The sequence below is a fragment of the Cydia amplana genome, chromosome 10, assembly GCF_948474715.1.
Source record: "Cydia amplana chromosome 10, ilCydAmpl1.1, whole genome shotgun sequence".
Lineage (NCBI taxonomy): Eukaryota > Metazoa > Arthropoda > Insecta > Lepidoptera > Tortricidae > Cydia > Cydia amplana.
In genome coordinates, this window is record NC_086078.1 from 14,226,303 (window position 1) to 14,244,767 (window position 18,465).

Genomic DNA, 18,465 nt, shown 5'->3' on the forward strand with positions numbered 1-18,465 from the left:
TGTTATTGTCTGATCTGATGATACGGTTTTGTTGGCAGACTGTGCTCGAGTCAGGGAGTGTGGGGAACGCTTCATCATCTGATGAGGAGTTGGAGCAGTGGGAGCAGATTTTCATGATGAGAGACGAAAACGGCAACAGTTATAATGACAAGTGAGTATCACTATATCATAACCTCCTAAGGCTTAAGATCATAGCCATAGTATTTATTAGTGACCTGCCCCGGCTTCGCACGGGTTAACAAATTATACATAAACCTTCCTCTTGAATCACTCTATCTATTAAAAAAAACCGCATCAAAATCCGTTGCGTAGTTTTAAAGATCTAAGCATACATACAGACAGACAGCGGGAAGCGACTTTGTATTATACTATGTAGTGATTTAGTTTGATGAATTGAAATGTCATGTTGAACAAAAATAGTTACTAAAGACTTACTATGTGATTACTGGTAGATATCACATTGTCCATTTGCCTTACCTTATAATATAAGGTAAGAATAAATTAGAAAACGTCTATATTATAGACTTTTTCTAATTTATTCTATTCTGAGTTTATCACCTCCATTTCGCTGTTCTGAATTATCTATGCACCTCTTGTGAATCCGTTTTCTTTGAAATTTCTTGCATATATTTTATTATAATACTGATCTTTTATTATACTATTTTGGTATAAGTACATAAAATTATGAAGTTAGTTTATTTTATTACCTTTTGTATAGGTAAATTGTATTTTTTAAAGAAAAATAATAATAAAATATTTTCCAGAAGAAAGAAGAAAAGCATATGGTGTCGGCCATCATGCATCCCTGTCTCCATAGTGATAGTGCTCATAGTACTAGTAGTATTAGTCCCGCTGCTCGACCAGCCGAACATTGCGCCTGCGCTCCCGAACGCCCCGGCGCCCTTATATTGCTCAGACGAGTGTAGGTAAGGACACTAAATATTATCCATCCATAGTATCTTGATCCATATAGTGAATTTGCTCATTGTGCTGTAATATATAGAAGTCACAAAACAAAGAACTATAGTATCCGCGGAATTAAGTGGCGAGCAGGGTCATAAACGTCACTATTGTTGTTACCGCTACCTGCACTATTGTTGCACGGCCCGCTCCATAAGGCCGCGCAGGTGCGAAAGAGATAGCATGATTCCGATGATTTATGACCGTGCTCGCCACTTAATTCTGTGGATACTATAATAGAATATGTAATGTATACGTTTTAATCTGAAGCATGTGGCAACGTTTGGATTAGCTTCACTCACTTTACCACAGGCTATTGTCAGCCATTAACTATTTTCTACAGTAGGATAAATAAATAATAAATAAAAAACATACACTACGTAACATACACATCGGATACACTTCATCATCATCAACATGTCAGCCCTTTATCGCCCACTGCTGAGCATTGGCCTTTCTCTTAGTAAGCCACTTGTCCCGGTCCTGAGCTAATCTCATCCAGAAGTGACCCGCAATCTTCCACATGTCGTCCACCCAACGAGCCAATGCACGCCAGGGGTTTCTTTCATCCGAAAGCGGCCACCATTCCGTTAACCTGCCATCACTCTGCCTAGCAACATGTCCCGCCCAACCCTTATCAACATACAAGTACTTGTCAATAAAATTATAATTGACTCGCCTATTGTTGATTAACAGATTGGTTTGTTATAAATTAATGTAATACTGTTGTTACAGGTTATCTTTAGTAGAAACAATTCCAGAGGGCCACATGTACCCTCCGAACATAACTCATACTCCCACAAAGCAAGTGTGGCTAGACTTAATAGATGAAGCTCAATCAACCATAGAAATAGCGTCTTTATACTGGACTCTTAGGTTTAATGAAGAATATCCATATAATTCCTCCATTGAGGTAAGTTCAATACTTTTTAAACAACATGTATACAATAACAGTTTTGAATGATTCACGGTTAGTTTCACTAGGCTCATATAGACCGGGATATGAACCGTGATTACCTTTAGTATTGTTTTCAAGCTCCCGATACATACCCAGGGCCATGTTGCATAACAAACTACAACTAATATTACAAGCGGAACTCCTTTTTTAATTAGTGAATTTAGAAAAGGAGTTCCGCTTGTAATATTAATTGTAGTTTGTTATGCAACATGGCCCTGGTTCACATCCCGGTCCTGGTTCAAGTCTAGTAACATGTATACAGTCAAGAAATGTGGCTTGCCTTTTTAATTGAATTATGTTTGTTTTAGGGAGAACAAGTGTTCCAGGCGTTATACGCCGCCGGGTCAAAAAGGAATATACATTTGAAGATTGCTCAAAATTGGCCCACTAAGTTATTTCCTAATATAGATACTGAATATTTAGTTAAGAAGAAAGCTGCTCAGGTAACTTATTTCATTTTGATGTATGTAATTTTTTTACCCGTAGAGCGACTTTTAGTATCACACGTGTGATACTAATTCGTATAGGTGTTACATTTCTTCAACGTTTCAAGTCAATGATTACTTTACTGAGCATATTTACACCCATTGTGATTAAAAAAATCACCTATAGGTACAGTCACGCTCACAGAACATATTAAAGAGGTTAGAATGGCTATCGCGCGCAGTTAGTATCGGAACCGGTGTCGCCGCTCGTTCCTCTCCACATGTACTAACACTCGCGCAACGGTAGTAAAAACTTGTGTGCGTGGTGAATGGATACGCCTCCTTTAGAGATTTGATGTCTGGCTTCTTAATCTGAAGGTTATTGTGGCGCAAAAGGCATGTTTACTTCGTTTTTCGGTCAGCGCGGGCGAGTAGCATGCGAGCGTTTGCTCAAAACCGGCGGCGACACGTACCCTGCTCGCATCGCCATTCTACTTGTTCTGTGGTCACGCTCCGTGGTTGTTACGCCATTTAGGGTTCTAGCTAAATTGGGCATTCCATAGCGTAAGTATGGAACAACCAATTTAGCTAGGACCCTAAATGACGTAACAATCCCGTGTGGTGACTATACCTGTCAACGTGGAATGCTCTTATACTTTAAGTCTGTTGCTTTACACCTTTTGTTACTGTATTTTTGCAAATAAATGATTGATTGATTGTTAATTTGAGGCCGGCAGAACAAATTGACTATGTTGAACTCTAATTCTGGTTCGACACCTACGATACAGTGTATTACCTACGTCTAAGCTCTGAGGGGCTACCGCGAAAACCGAATTTCGCTAATTGCTGGCATTTTCTCTGTCACTCTAATTACGCTCTCATTGGAGTAAAAGAGAAAGATCCCCGCAATTTGCGAAATTCTGTTTTCGCGGTAGCCCCTCTGTTTATATAGTTCAGGTACTAAAATGACAGTTTGATTGGCCAATTTACTACCCGATATGTCTTCATGCTCATTTTGAGGCCCAAATGGGTTAAACGAATTGCGACAATCAAACTATAATTTTAGTATCGGGGATATAAAAACAAGGTTAACATGGTTTTCTACCTATACTTACATGGGGCGTACTGTGGGTTTACATACTATAAGTACTTATAATTCAGAAATCCTCAAATAAATTGTTTTATAAAAGTCTGTAATTGTGTTAGATAGGTAACTAGCGTGTACCTACAGGTTAAAAGACTTGTAAAACGTGACCCTCTAATGCGAACTAGACAAGTTTAGCCCTTTCACCGCCAAAGACGTTAACTGACGCGCGCGGCTACTGCTCAATATCATGTCAACCTTCATGCAATCATGATGCGCCGATACATAGATAGCCTCGTGCCGCCCAATGTACATTAGGATGTACACTCAGTTTCGATGGAATGTCCACCTTAATTAAAAACAAAACGTAGCATTGCATTGGTTCGTAAAATTTTCGGACAAATGAAATTAAACCTAATTGAAAATACAACAGGGTTCTATTCTAACTTCCTTGGCTATAATTTTGTATGGCGGGCGGCGCGAAGATAGGCGTGGCATTCAAAGGGATAAAATACAGACATGTTTCAGGTACGAAGCCTCAACTTCTCCAAGCTGTTGGGAGGAGGTGTGCTGCACACCAAATTCTGGATAATCGACCGGCAGCACTTTTATATCGGCAGCGCCAATATGGACTGGCGGTCGCTCACACAGGTGAAAACATGTTTCGATCTGTCTAGGGTAAAAGTGGGATAGATGCCCCACTTTTTGAAATTACTTGATATCTCTTAGTACAAAAAGGAAGATTCTTTATTTGTAAAACGGGTAGATACTTTGGTTTATTATCTTCAAATTTATGAAAGGAATAAACATTATATTTGATATTTTCAGAGTATTGGCGATTTTTGCGGACCTCTAAATTTTGGGACAACTATCCCATATAGGGGATAGTTGCCTAATCCATGTAAATTACGTTTAGGATGGATGCCCCGTCGAGAAAAAGGACATTTATCCCGTAAAAACTTTGATCGCACCTAGTCGTCCCATGAAATTGCACAGAGACATGTAACACGGTCAACTTAGTGGTAGTTACAGAGTCTCTCGATGGATAAATAAAATAACATGTTTCTTTCCCGAAACTAGAGTAATTGCAATCAAGGCACCTATACCCCCGGGGCATCTATCCCAGTTTTACCATAATATAGATATTGTCAATAGGGCTACAGCAAAAATACCTTTGGGTCGATATGGTAAAGAAGGCCTGCCAAAGATGTACCTGGAAACTTACTAAAAGCATTTTCTGTAAATTGTTGCTTACTAACATTTTACTGTGATGGTATGCAGAGTAATAATATACAATTGAAAATAAATGAAAATTAGACATGTTTGTTGATTTTTTTCTATCGAGCCATCTTGATTTTTTTAATGATGTCACTTTCAGATGTCGCTTTCTTGTAATGTCAATGTGGCTAATTCCGTCATAGGGACTATTCCGCCCACGAGCGTCTATTTCTTCATCATAGGAAAAAACCATCTGCTTTTGATTGCTGAAAACTAAAAGCAATCGCTGCTTTGTCGATGAAATTATCAATTTTGTTCGTTGTTCGAGAAAAACGCTAGTAGACGGAATAGTCCCTATGACGGAATAAGCCACATTGACCTTATGTTAAAATGCAACAGTTTTATGAAATGACCAAGTGATCCTGCTTGGCCAAGACGTTGTTTGTATGATTTACTAATTTTACTATTGTAAGTTTTATAGCTTAAATGAAGTTGTGTTTGCAGGTGAAAGAGTTGGGCATCGTCGCGTACAACTGTTCCTGCCTAGCCACGGATTTGGGCAAGATTTTTGATGTAAGTACAATTTTGTAAACAACTGAATGTATTTTCAAATGGCTTTTACAGAATTGTAATAGTTTTTTTTTGGCATTGAAGTAGCCTTTGGATACTTGCGATGCGGATAATCATACTTGCGAAATTCAGGCTATTATTAGTAATTTTCTTCTACATCCTTTACTTCAAATGTGCTTTTGATATTAATATTTAAGCAACGTTATCTGACAATTAGGTCACGAGACATGTACGTAAAGGCACGTGCACTAGGTATTAGGGTGTGAGCGGGGTTAGAACGTGCCAGCCAGTGTAATTAGCTCGCTGCACGGTAGAAAACTCATTAAGCTCAGTTCACAAGAAACTGGAGACTTTACTCGCTTTTCAAGTATATTTTTAGTCTAATGCTTTGAAGGAACTTTGTAGAAAGTTTTTTGAAATAATAAGGGTCATTTTATCATTACCGACATCGTCAAGTAATTTTAAGTCTTCTACGATTTTTTTTAAGCTACTAGCAAGTTTAAGAAACTATTCGGTTTGTAAAACTTAATCATGTGTTTTAGGTATTAACGGCAACACTATTAGTTGATCATAGCAAAACAAAACCACGCGACTTCGTCATTTAGCCAACCTTTAAAATGTCTGATAAATTAATGATAAACATATAAAATGACCAAGCCACGCTATTTTATTTATTCGCATATTACTTTAAAGAACACACTGTAATGATAAAGCAGAAGCTTTGTTAGAAAAATATGTGGCGAGAAAAAAAAACCTATCATGAAGTTGACGATAAAACGAATATCAATAATCGAACAACGACAACTATTAGGTACTTACTACTGATCTCAGTAATCGCCGAAACTATGCCGTAGGTATTATTTATATTCGGAAGGCTAAACTAATCGAACGATTTTAGATTTAGTCGATTGATTCAATTATTATCGTGACCGTGGTGTTGAGAATTATAAAACTGAAAGTTGTACAGAAGTTAAATTACTGTGAAACCGTAGTTAGTCTTTGCGGTTCCAACTTGTAATAACTCTGGCACTTTTGCGTGACTAAAGGAATTCTTAATCTACGTAAACGATCCGAATTTTCAAGAAACTCCTCGTTTTACGAGTACTTATATCTTTACTGACTAAAGTAATCTCATTAATGCTTGGATTAATGACCCGTACCCCCAAACGCGTACGTCACGTCACGCTATCAAATGAAATGTACACTAGGGGTACAGTTAATGTTACGAACCAGTGGGATATATCGTTAACTTTTCACGGGCAAATGTAATATCATTGGTGAACATTCCTAAAGGGGCCCACTGATTACCAGTCCGCCGGACGAGTTGACAGTTCCGAACAACTGACAGGCCGATATCGTCCGGCGGACTGCTAATCAGTGGGCCCCTTAACTCAACTACAACTTACAACAAAGCTCTTCGTTTAGCAAAAGCTTTGTGACTACAAGTTCCGAGAACGCCCTGGAACTTTATACTGTACGTGTTAAGTTTTGAACTAGACAAAAAGCTCTATGAAAAGCTTAATAACAAACTCATGAAAGGATTTGAAGGTTAAATTTAATCCTGAATGTTCCAAAGATATTCCTTAGAGGGTTAGAGGGATAAGTTGGCCTTTGTTCTTTTTTTATATTCTTGTATTTATTGTTTTCGCGATTGTGTTTTCTATACATTAAAATTATTTACACAATAATAGTGTTCGATCTTTCGTTCCCCTGTAATAAATACCTTAATAATAAATACCTTAGTGATTAGTCTATTGTTGCGCCTGTGAACGGGTTCCAGCAGGCGTTCTACATGACATAAAAGCTCTCCAAGGGGTCTCTACGTGTTGGATCTATATCCCCACGCAAGTCTAAGACCGGGATTATAGGCTCGTGAAATCCAAGGAAATACCTTAATAATAATTACCTTACCTTTATAATTAACTTAATAAATAACTAATAATAAACCAACTAATAATGCTTATACTCGTAGGTTTGCAATTATTTTTTTATGTTTGCGATAGTTAACCTCTATTACGAGCCACGTCCAATGTCAACGGAACCTTGTAAAGGGCCACCCTTACTATTTATAGTACACTGCAATGAAATATGCATCTACATTCTACAACCTCCACCATATTAATTAGATTGAAACCACAGAAACATTTGCACGATATATGGGATTAAAAAAGTAATCACTCTATTGCGATGCGGGCTTTTTGCTTTAGTCGGACTATGTTTTTACAAGCTTTTATTTAGTTTCACCTGTCCCGTTGTCTGTCTGTAATCAAATCTTGCAAGTAAAATTTGACCCACTTCCCGGTTTCCGATGAAGATGAAAGTTTGCATACGTGTGTAAGTCGGGTGACAATGCAATATTATGGATACAGGAGGTAGTCATAGGAACTCTGTGATAAAACAACGGAACCTAATTGTGTTTAGGGTTTTTAGAATTGTCTCGATGAGTATTAGTAGTCTGTGGAAAAAAAGTACAGTCAGCGATAAAAGCTTGTACCAAAAATGAAATTTTTGCCAAAAACTTATTACTTTATTATGTTTGTAAATTTTGTACATTTTAACAATTTGTTAATTCATTATAAAATTTATAATGTTAATTTCATTAACTTCTCTTAGTATAGATTTTTAAAAATGTAATCTGTAACGTTATACCTAATATGAGGACTCGACCACTATGTATTTACCAACTAAGATTGAAATGAAATTAATGATTATCTTATCTTATCCTGGAACAAACGTACGTTAGTCATCCTATATCTCTACTAGTCAACCACAGGGACACACAGAAAAACAACAAGGTGAAAATCGTTTAGAAATCTAGCACTATTACACTTATAATTGGCTACTTTCCTACTAGTCAAATCAGCTTCTTTTTTAGAACTGTCAATACGATTTGCTAATATGGAATTTATATGAAACGTGTGTAGTGACGTCACAGTCAACTCGCCTACTTTTTATACTTCCATTTGATTTATTAAATATAAATTGTGTTTAAAAATAAGTGTCTATCTATGTTTTTCTAATAATTATCTGGTGCTTTATTTCGTGCACGGTGTGAAATAATTTATTTTAAGTAGAGGAAAGTACCCAATTATTATACTCGGGTACCCTTTTACAAAACCACATGTAAGATTGTAAGCTCACAGCAAAACAGACCATAGTCGGAATAAAACATCGCACCGAGCAGACAAGTAGACGATCCCATGACCTTTACCTTGACCGTCCAGTTAGCGGGTCAAGGGCGTGAATAAGGCGTGATACGTTACATACAATATAGATTACATAGATTCTCATACTACTCGTAATACGGTGTAGAGTCACTTGCAATCATAATTATGTTTTATTCTTTGAAGGCCGCAAAAATATGTGACGCTCTTATGGCTTTACAAATAAGATGATGTCAGATATTCTTGCGGCCTTCGAATAGTCACATATTATTGCAGGTTACTGTACTGTAGCAACCGGGAAATTATTGTTTTTACATTTAGAGTCCCATACCATATCCTTACCCTTGGGCCGTGCATTTAGCAAGTCAAGGGCGTGTTCTTATACTCGTACATTACATTTAATATAGATAATAATTCAGGCAATAAGTCCGCCATTTGTACAACTTATATTATATAAATAAATAAATATACATACAACTCATAATAGTCATAAATCATAATACATGTACATTATAGTCAGTATCAGCAGTTTTTTCGTGTACATGGTTACGATAAATATTAAAAAGTGTCTGAAAACAAGGTACTGTATCAGCGGTACTGACTCTTCATTAACTCATAAATAACCCTATATTGGCTATGTGCAAAATTAGTAGTGGGGGATATACAAGCGACGCCAACGCACGACGTGTTGAAAATATGAACCTTCGGGGGACATCTCCATACTATTTGGCAGCTGCCAACTGTCAAGTATAAGCAACAGGTAATATGTCCCACAGATGTGTTTATGCAGCAAAGTCTACCTAAACGTATGCCCTGTCCATATGATTTATGCCTTCGACAGTGGAAGCCTGTTTTATGATTGGCGTGTATTTACGTTTCTTTTTTGTTTACCTAGGTTTACTGGAGCCTAGGCGACAAAGATGCAAAGGTGCCAGACACGTGGCCCGCCAACCTCAGCACCGACATCAACATCGAGAACCCGATCAACATCACCGACAAGTATCACAGCGTCGGCGCCTACATCACTGTGAGTTACATTACTGCAGGTATACTGAAACATGGGTGACAAAGATGCAGTGGTACCAGACACGTGGCCCGCCAACCTTAGCACCGACATGGGCGAGGGCGGCAAAGATGCAGTGGTACCAGCCACGTAGACAGCCAACAGCATGAACATCAACATCGAGAACCCGATCAACATCACCGACAAGTATCACAGCGTCGGCGCCTACATCACTGTGAGTTACATTACTGCAGGTATACTGAAACATGGGTGACAAAGATGCAGTCTCTTGTGTGAAGCAAAGCAAGTAGTAAGGCTTATCTACGATTTACCAAAAGTGCAGCAAAAGTCCGTCTTTTGTACCTTCTTTATATATACAAATTAAAATAAAATAAAAATAATCGACAGATATTCATGTATCTCCAAATCAATGACTATTAGGTACACGAAGTCACGAACAAGCAATATGACAACTTAACGACCCAATCATAACGTATAACATATAATATAAACTTTACCAGATATAAACACCATCAAAACCGATCGTCAACTTTCCCATAATCTTTATACCCTAATCTCCGTCAGCATTTACGAGTTGTATGTAGTTAATATGGACAGTAACGACCAATAACGGTCGTCATATGGCTAATGTTGCTTGTATGCCATAACATAGGTCGTAAAGGATGGGGCTTGAATTGGCAATATTGTGAGTGTGGCGTGGCCGTTGTAATGGGTTCACAGTTGACATGCAGGTATGGACTAGGTACAGGTTGTTACTAAACTGTACTATGATGAAAATATTGGAAGCTAGATAACTTCATTGTCTACTAAACATAGCAATCTGCTTACGAAATCTTGTCTGAGGCAATGACTTTTCCCTGTGCTACGTTAGTCTTTGTGTTAACAAAGAAAATATTTAGTACACGAAACAAACCGAGCTAAACAGCTTTGTAAGAGGTTAAGGTACTAAGTTTTATGAATAAGCCATTTTGCTTCGCTTCATTTAGAATGTAGATATTTTACTTCGCTCAAAGGTTACGTTTTTTTTCTGTTTATTTCTCACTGCACCCACATGGACGCTTTTCTGTTTCGCCCTATGGTTGACTGCAGTGTTGGCCGAAACGTTAATGCAATTGAAAATGTTGGCCATTAACCATTATAAATTGAACCGTAAACTGTAATCGTCCGTTACGGTTTAAGATTCAATTTATAATGGTTATTGGCCAACATTTTCAATTGCATTAACGTTTCGGCCAACACTGGTTGACTGGTAGAGAATGCCTATAACGGCATTAAGTCCGCCTGTTGTACTTTTTGTTTGTGCAATAAAGTTTATAAATAAATAAGGAGGAAGAAAAAACACACCCCGCAAACAAAAACCTCGGTCATCGCTTTTCGTCGAAACTTTCAAGATAGCTGGAAATAGGTAATCCCCAATCATTATCTAGGGCAATAAAGCTTTTCATTGTAATCTAGTCGGCCTAAATCCAGCAATATGCTAACTAGTAACTAGAGCCTTGACCGGCCGAGCCCGCGGCCGACAATGACCCTATTTCGGCGGTTAATTGGCCTATTAGAGGAAAGGATACCCCAAGTAACTTATTGTAAGACGGGCGGTTACTGTTATATAAATTAAATTGTTTTACAACAAACATTAAATCTGTAAAATACACTTAATACTTATTAAACTTAGGTAGGTATTTCTGTGCATTCGACGGTTAGCGGAAATAAGTAGGTAGTCGAGATAAACTTTTCATTCTTTTCGGGTGTACTTGAAAAGAGGCAAATATGATGTAAATAAATTATGTCGGAATATTTCAAGACATTCATTTTACCTAGGTGGTGTGGAAAAGTTTCTGTGACTGTCTTATTTTATCTTCATCTTACGTCCCTATACTTACGTTTCCAACTGTACCTACCAAACAACCCACAAATTATACCTACGTTTCCAACTGTACCAAACAAATGTATGTCTGTGGTTAATGGATTGGACATATCCTTAAGATATACATACTTGGCCAAGCAAATCTTGTCTGTAGAAAAAGGCGGCAAATTTGAAAAATCGCGGGTTAGCAACACTACGTTTGAATTGTTCGAAAATCGCGTGTCTTTTATATCTTATCTGTGGAACTATTTTGTTTACATTTCATCGTTGTTTTGTTCGATGTACTTTGCTGCTTTTTGTTAGTTTCCTAGGGATACCATACTTTAGTTTGCTTTACATTACTACTGACATATCTAGCTTGACAGACTATATGTTTCTTCAGGATGCTTGTATGCGTCCGTTGTCTGCACCGCACCATTGTCCGTGTTCGGCGATGATGTCTTGTTTTTCTTAAGTGTAGCTGTTGGTAGCCACATAAAAACACTAGACGTAGTCGCGTAAACACAGTCCGTTGTCCAAACAACGGACGTATACAAGCGGCCTTAAACGATTGCAGTGGAGTCTACGTAAAACTTAAAACTTTGTGTTTATCTTCATTAAATTTCTAAAAACGTTCACCATAATAGGTACCCTGAGAAGTCTTTGATGCCTGCTCTTTATCCATAACTTAGACCTGACCTTTGATAGCTCACCGCTCACCCTTAGGGCGTAGTTGAAACGAAATGTCACACACTTCGACTTATTGAGGCGTTCACATGCTGGTCATTTACCTGATGTAGGTCGATCAATGTAATGTAAACATAATGATTAATGATATACGGCAATTATCGTCTTTTTTGGGCGTGAGTAACCGACAATTAGAACATTAGTTAGAGGTGTAGTGATTTACATAGAAATTATTTTTTTAAAGATTTAACTCAGTGGGGTTGGCAATTGTCAAAGGTTTGCATAGATGGCGCCATCATAGCTTGGCCCTTTTTCTATGAGATTTGGCTTAAAGGGCTGGCATCCAGGGCTTTAAAAAAAACAAAAATTTTACACAATTCTAAGGATTGACAAGACAAACTATGATGGCGCCATCTGCTAAATACTTCGACCGGCCAACCCCATTTGAATATTAGTTGCTCTCTGTCTATCTATAGCATGCTTTTCCTCATCCCAAAACCGTACTGAAAGTATCTAAAATTATCTAATTTAATTCGTCTGGCCCGGTAGTTATAATGTATTTTTCATGATTGCAAATTAGCGCTCAACACACATTGCGGACATGGGAAAGCTAAACGATCTTCAAAATGGTATCGTGGAATAACGATCACGGCTTAAGCCTTGAAAGCTGAAGTTCAAATCCAATATCGACCACCGCTCTTTTTATACATTTTATTTATTTATTTAACAATATATTTACACGGCATTACAGACAAGCCAATACAAAATACCCAGTAGGTATACAAACACATGACATGAAACATTTAACGAGATAATAAATTAAACACAAGTAGAACCTTAGACATTCACGGCATACAGTCGCCCATCTCCAAGCAAACAAGTCACATTCAGGTGCCGATGTCAGGAGCGCATTGAGCAGCGTCAGCGCACGCAGAATTTATAATAATATCTATAGAATATTTTTTATTTTATTTATAATGAATTGTTCCAGAGCTCACCACCGCCCTTCAGTCCGCACGGCCGAACCGACGACGACGACGCGATAGTATCCATCATAGAATCCGCAGAAGAGTTCGTCCACATCTCCGTCATGGACTACGCGCCCGTGATGGAGTTCACGCCCAAACTGAAGTAAGTGCACATAATACGAGCTTTTAGCGATGCGTCGGGCTTAGCTTGAAATAGTATTTTATGCAACCGTTGTTTAAGAGAGGTCAAAAAAGGCGAGTGGCGTGAGTAACAATTTGAGGCGAAGCCGAAAATTGTTAATAAAGACGCCACGAGTATTTTTTGACTCAGTTAAACAACGTTGCATACAATACTTTTTCTACGACCAAGCACTTACTTTGAAATAAAATTGTAAATTTAACAAATATTTTTATTCAAGAAGTAGCAAAAATGGAGGGTACGGGCGGGAAAAGAATGAATGAATGAATGAAATTTAAAAAACATGTCTATGGTTCACTTATTTATCAGAGATGACATTTAAAATAAGGTTGGCAACACTGTATTTCATTCAATATTTATCAAGTGGTCATTACACGAAGTATCGTAAAATCGCCAAAAAGATACTGAGTGTATGCACAAGTTCTTTTTTGGGGCATAGACTAAAGACTTGTCTTGACAACTATAAGGTAGGGTTTTAAAGGTGTGTGCACGACCCTTTAAATGACAAATAAAAGTACGGGAGTAGAAAAAATACTTAAAACTAGTAGAAGAATCATATATGTAGGTTAAAAAACCAAAAGTATACAGCTAAGATGCGCGAGCAGCCGCGATACCTTCATACTCGTACGCGACCCGGCCCCCGCGCCCCGCGCCCCCGGCCGGTTGGTCAACGACACCTTCTCGTAACTCATGAGGCCCTGGTACTTGCTCCGCGCTTTCGATTGGTCAATCTCATTATAGTTGACTAAACTGAATCGAAATGAATATTATAGTTGACTAAACTGTATCGAAATGAATATTATAGTTGAGTTGGGGTTCCATAGTGAAAAAAAGTATCCGATTTCACTTTGGTATACGAAGTCTTAATTCAAGCAATGCAGTCGACGAGTAGAAATAGTATTTTATGCAACCGTTGTTTAAGGGGGGTCAAAAAAGGCGAGTGGCGTGAGTAACAATTTGAGGCGAAGCCGAAAATTGTTAATAAAGACGCCACGAGTATTTTTTGACTCAGTTAAACAACGTTGCATACAATACTTTTTCTACGACCAAGCACTTACTTTGAAATGCAATGAAATAATAATAAAAATGGATGATGATGATTGTTTAATTTCCTAATATGATAGGTTGTTCAGTGCGTGGGATTCTTAAGCGGAACGAAAATTTTATTATTTTTGCGCTACGACGCACGGTTTAGGAGATACAGCCCTATAAATATTTTATTTTTTATTTTTTTTGTTTTTTGTGTTTTTTAAATATTACTTAGGGGACTCAAAGGGGAACGAAAATTTGATTATTTTTGCGCTACGACGCACGGTTTAGGAGATACAGCATTATGAAGTTTTTTTTTGTTTTTCTTTTTATTTCTTTTTTGTTTTTTTTTTAAATATTAATTAGGGGTTTCTTACAGAGGAATGAACATTTTATTATTTTTGCGCTACGACGCACGGTTTAGGAGATACAACCCATAAACATTTTTCTTTCTTTTTTTAATTTTTTTTTGTTTTTCGTGTTTTTTAAATATTACTTACGGGCTCCAAAGGGGAACGAAAATTTGATTATTTTTGCGCTACGACGCACGGTTTAGGAGATACAGCATTTTTTTTTTGTTTTTTTTTTAATTTCTCTTTTGTGTTTTTTTTTTTAATATTAATTAGGGGCTTCTTACACAGGAATGAACATTTTAATATTTTTGCGCTACGACGCACGGTTTAGGAGATACAACCCATAAACATTTTTCTTTCTTTTTTTAATTTTGTTTTTGTTTTTTGTGTTTTTTAAATATTACTTACGGGATTCAAAGGGGAACGAAAATTTGATTATTTTTGCGCTACGACGCACGGTTTAGGAGATACAGCATTATAAAGTTTTTTTTTGTTTATTATTATTTCTTTTTTGTTTTTTTTTTTATATTAATTAGGGGTTTCTTACAGAGGAATGAAAATTTTATTATTTTTGCGCTACGACGCACGGTTTAGGAGATACAACCCATAAACATTTTTCTTTCTTTTTTTAAATTTTTTTTTAGTTTTTTGTGTTTTTTAAATATTACTTACTAGTTTCAAAGGGGAACGAAAATTTGATTATTTTTGCGCTACGACGCACGGTTTAGGAGATACAGCCCTATAAAGATGAAAACTGATGATGATGATGATGATTAACCAAAACATGTCTATGGTTCACTCATCTGTCAGAAATGACAATTAAAATTAGGTTGGCAACAATGTATTCCATACAATATTTTTTAAGTGGTGATTACACGAAGTATCGTAAAAGTGCCAAAAAGATACTGCGTGTATGCACAAATACTTTTTTGGGGAATAGACTAAAGACTTGTCTTGACAACTATAAGAGAGGGGTTTAAAGGTGTGTGCACGACCCTTTAAATGACAAATAAAAGTACGGGAGTAGAAAAAATTATATTACAGACGACAGCGGAAAAAAGAGAGATTGAAAAATAAATTCACAATGTATTATACCTACGTCCATTCCATAGCTGTCATGAGTAAAATCTAGAGTGGCGCCTGAAAAGCCGTCACCTTGCCACGTTTGGAGCTACCATCACGCTCCGTACGTGTTACGCCATTTACCAATTTAGCTAGAACCCTAAATGGCGTAACAACCCCGTTTGGTGACTGTACGATACTCTGACAACTAAGGACGCTCAGATAGTCTAAAGCATCTTACTCTGGGAAAGTATGTCTTCACGGTTTATTTATTATCTTTTTTTTAAACAGATTCTGGCCAAAAATCGACGATGCCATCCGTCGCGCAGCGCTCGAGCACCGCGTGAAAGTAAAGATGCTGATCAGCTGGTGGCAACACTCGGCGCCTTCGGAAGAGTACTTCTTGCGATCGCTCGTCGCGATAGCAGCGGCGTATCCTCGCGTCGACTTGCAAGTGGTAAGTATACTAAGGCCCACTTGCACCATTCCACTTACCCGGGGTTAAGCGGTTAACCCAGCGTCAAATTGTAACCGGGTAACCCCGGGTTAGTGAATAGTGCAAGTGGCCCTAAGTATAGTAAAATGGGCCGTATAATTTGGCTAAAAACCAAACTGCCGTCAATTATGCCAAGATCGCAGAAAACCATTGGATGATATCAGTGGATGACCGATTGGTGTAGAAATCTTTATGGGAAACTTGTGTCCAGCAGTAGACTATTAGACGTCTTCCAGCTGATATAATGTTAAATATCTGGGTGACCGAGCTTCGCTCGGAAAACATAAAAACTCGAAAATGAGCGTTTTCCCAGAGATAAGACCTAGCTAGATTTTTCGCCCCCGAAAATCCCCGTATAGCAAATTTCATCAAAATCGTTAGAGCCGTTTCCGAGATCCCCGAAATATATATATAAATAAACAAGAATTGCTCGTTTAAAGGTATTAGATGATGTAGGTATTGATAAAATTAAGTTACATAATTTTTCGGTGAAAAATATTTTATTAATCGTTGTATACGTCGCTCGTTCTAAGTTGTTAGTTGTTAATATTATCGTAGCGACCTCTAATCTCTTATACCGATCTAATGGACTGTGGTATCATAATCCTTTACAGAAAACCGCAACTAAATCAATAATCCGTTTCGGAGTTAAATTGAGCACAAAAACACAAACCAAAACAAGTGTCATTATTTTTCACACGGACTAAATTATTTCAGAAACGTTACATAGTCCCATCGACGCCAGACCAGACTAAGATCCCCCACGCGCGGGTCAACCACAACAAGTACATGGTGACGGACCGCTCCGCTTACATCGGCACCTCCAACTGGTCGGGAGACTACTTTGTGGACACTGCTGGGGTCGCCTTCGTTCTACAGGTAAACTTTCGTCTTATATGTCGAACTTATCTATATATGGGGGTTGTCATCACAATAAGTTGACACAAGACAACTGTTGTCTGTGTTTTCCACTCTGGACGCTTAGAACTTGACGCGCGTAACTTCTTGGTTTGCATGGCACATTCATGGCTTCCTTCCTTGGCACATTAAATTTTTAACACAGCTCTTTCGAAATATCTCAGGAAACCTAGATGCCCTATGAGAGATATGGAGATGCAACTTTTGATTTTGAGCTCTTATGCACTATAAAAGCTCAAAATAGCTACTTTGGTGCAAATCGTCTAGACGACTTAAATTTTGTCGACTTCTCTAAATCTGTTAATCTGACGCTACTTGGGTACGTTATCATACTACAATAGTGGTATACAGACGTACAGCCCACCTCATACTAAACTACCGTTATAGTTTTAACGATAACAATTTAAAGTTAACGATGGGAATTCTGAAACCCCTGGAAATCATTGGATTGGATTACATTAATATAAATCAATAATTCCACCACCTAAAGCTTTGGATTCCTCCGAAAACGGTGCCGTCATATTACGGCCGCTATATAGCGTTGACTGACGTCACTAGAACGTTGTCTATGTAAACAAGATGGCGCGGTTTCCTAGACAGCGTTACGTTACGTTGATTGTCAACGTAACGTAAGATGACGGCCGTCATGACGGTGTCGATAGTTTCGTGAACGTTTTATTAGATAGCGGTGACGCCATTTTGAATAAATGACACGAGATTTGAATAAATGATTCCGTACTACGAATATTTTCCTCTTCTGATGATATTTCATCCTCCAAGTAAATTATAGATGATCAAGCAAATCTTGTCAGTAGGAAAAGGCGCGAAATTCAAATTTTCTATGGGACGTTATCCCATCGCGCCTACATTTTTCAAATTTGCCGCTTTGACCTTGGCGGATGACGGTGTGTTATGACGCCGTGGTACTTTCCACATGTCGCCACCGTAAAGACGGTCGTCTTTTGCGGCCGCTATATGACGGCCGTCATATGACGGCACCGTTTTCGGAGGAATCCAAAGCTTTAGACACTGTTTTAAGAGTCCACAAAATATCTGAAGGAGAATACAGCCAAGCATGATACACATTTGTGACGTATTCAATATTGATCTTTACAGGAGCCCCGCGCCTCCAACGTGACTCAGGACATCCGCGCACAACTAGAAGATTTGTTCGAGCGAGACTGGAACTCGCCGTACGCCGTGCCGCTGCCGCTCAGTCCCTTGGTACCGCTACGGCCACGGTTATAGTAGAGGAACTACACAAAATGAGCAATAGGGTACGTTGGGGAGGTGGAAATGAAGGGGAGATTGAGGTAGTTAGATAAAGATAGAAGATAAATTCGAGCGAGACTGGAACTCGCCGTACGCTGTGCCGCTGCCGCTCAGTCCCTTGGTACCGCTACGGCCACGGTTATAGTAGAGGAACTACACAAAATGAGCAATGTATGGTACGTTGAGGAGGTGGACATAAATAAATAAATAAATATTAGAGGACATTTTACACAAA

At 38.1% G+C, this 18,465-nt stretch overlaps 1 protein-coding gene across 1 annotated transcript in view; it reads left to right on the top strand.

Annotated features, from left to right (window-relative positions):
• The window catches only part of LOC134651487 (5'-3' exonuclease PLD3-like), a 60,805-nt gene extending 42,588 nt beyond the window's left edge, over nucleotides 1-18,217 (top strand). Inside the window, exons 2-12 of the mRNA XM_063506601.1 lie at nucleotides 39-151; nucleotides 765-926; nucleotides 1,696-1,873; nucleotides 2,227-2,361; nucleotides 3,956-4,078; nucleotides 5,150-5,218; nucleotides 9,275-9,406; nucleotides 12,925-13,064; nucleotides 15,836-16,001; nucleotides 16,758-16,919; nucleotides 18,075-18,217. Coding sequence (XP_063362671.1) covers nucleotides 39-151; nucleotides 765-926; nucleotides 1,696-1,873; nucleotides 2,227-2,361; nucleotides 3,956-4,078; nucleotides 5,150-5,218; nucleotides 9,275-9,406; nucleotides 12,925-13,064; nucleotides 15,836-16,001; nucleotides 16,758-16,919; nucleotides 18,075-18,206 — 1,512 coding nt within the window. The 3' untranslated portion in view covers nucleotides 18,207-18,217. The remainder of the gene's footprint in view (nucleotides 1-38; nucleotides 152-764; nucleotides 927-1,695; nucleotides 1,874-2,226; nucleotides 2,362-3,955; nucleotides 4,079-5,149; nucleotides 5,219-9,274; nucleotides 9,407-12,924; nucleotides 13,065-15,835; nucleotides 16,002-16,757; nucleotides 16,920-18,074) is intronic.
• The last annotated feature ends 248 nt before the right edge of the window (nucleotides 18,218-18,465 follow it).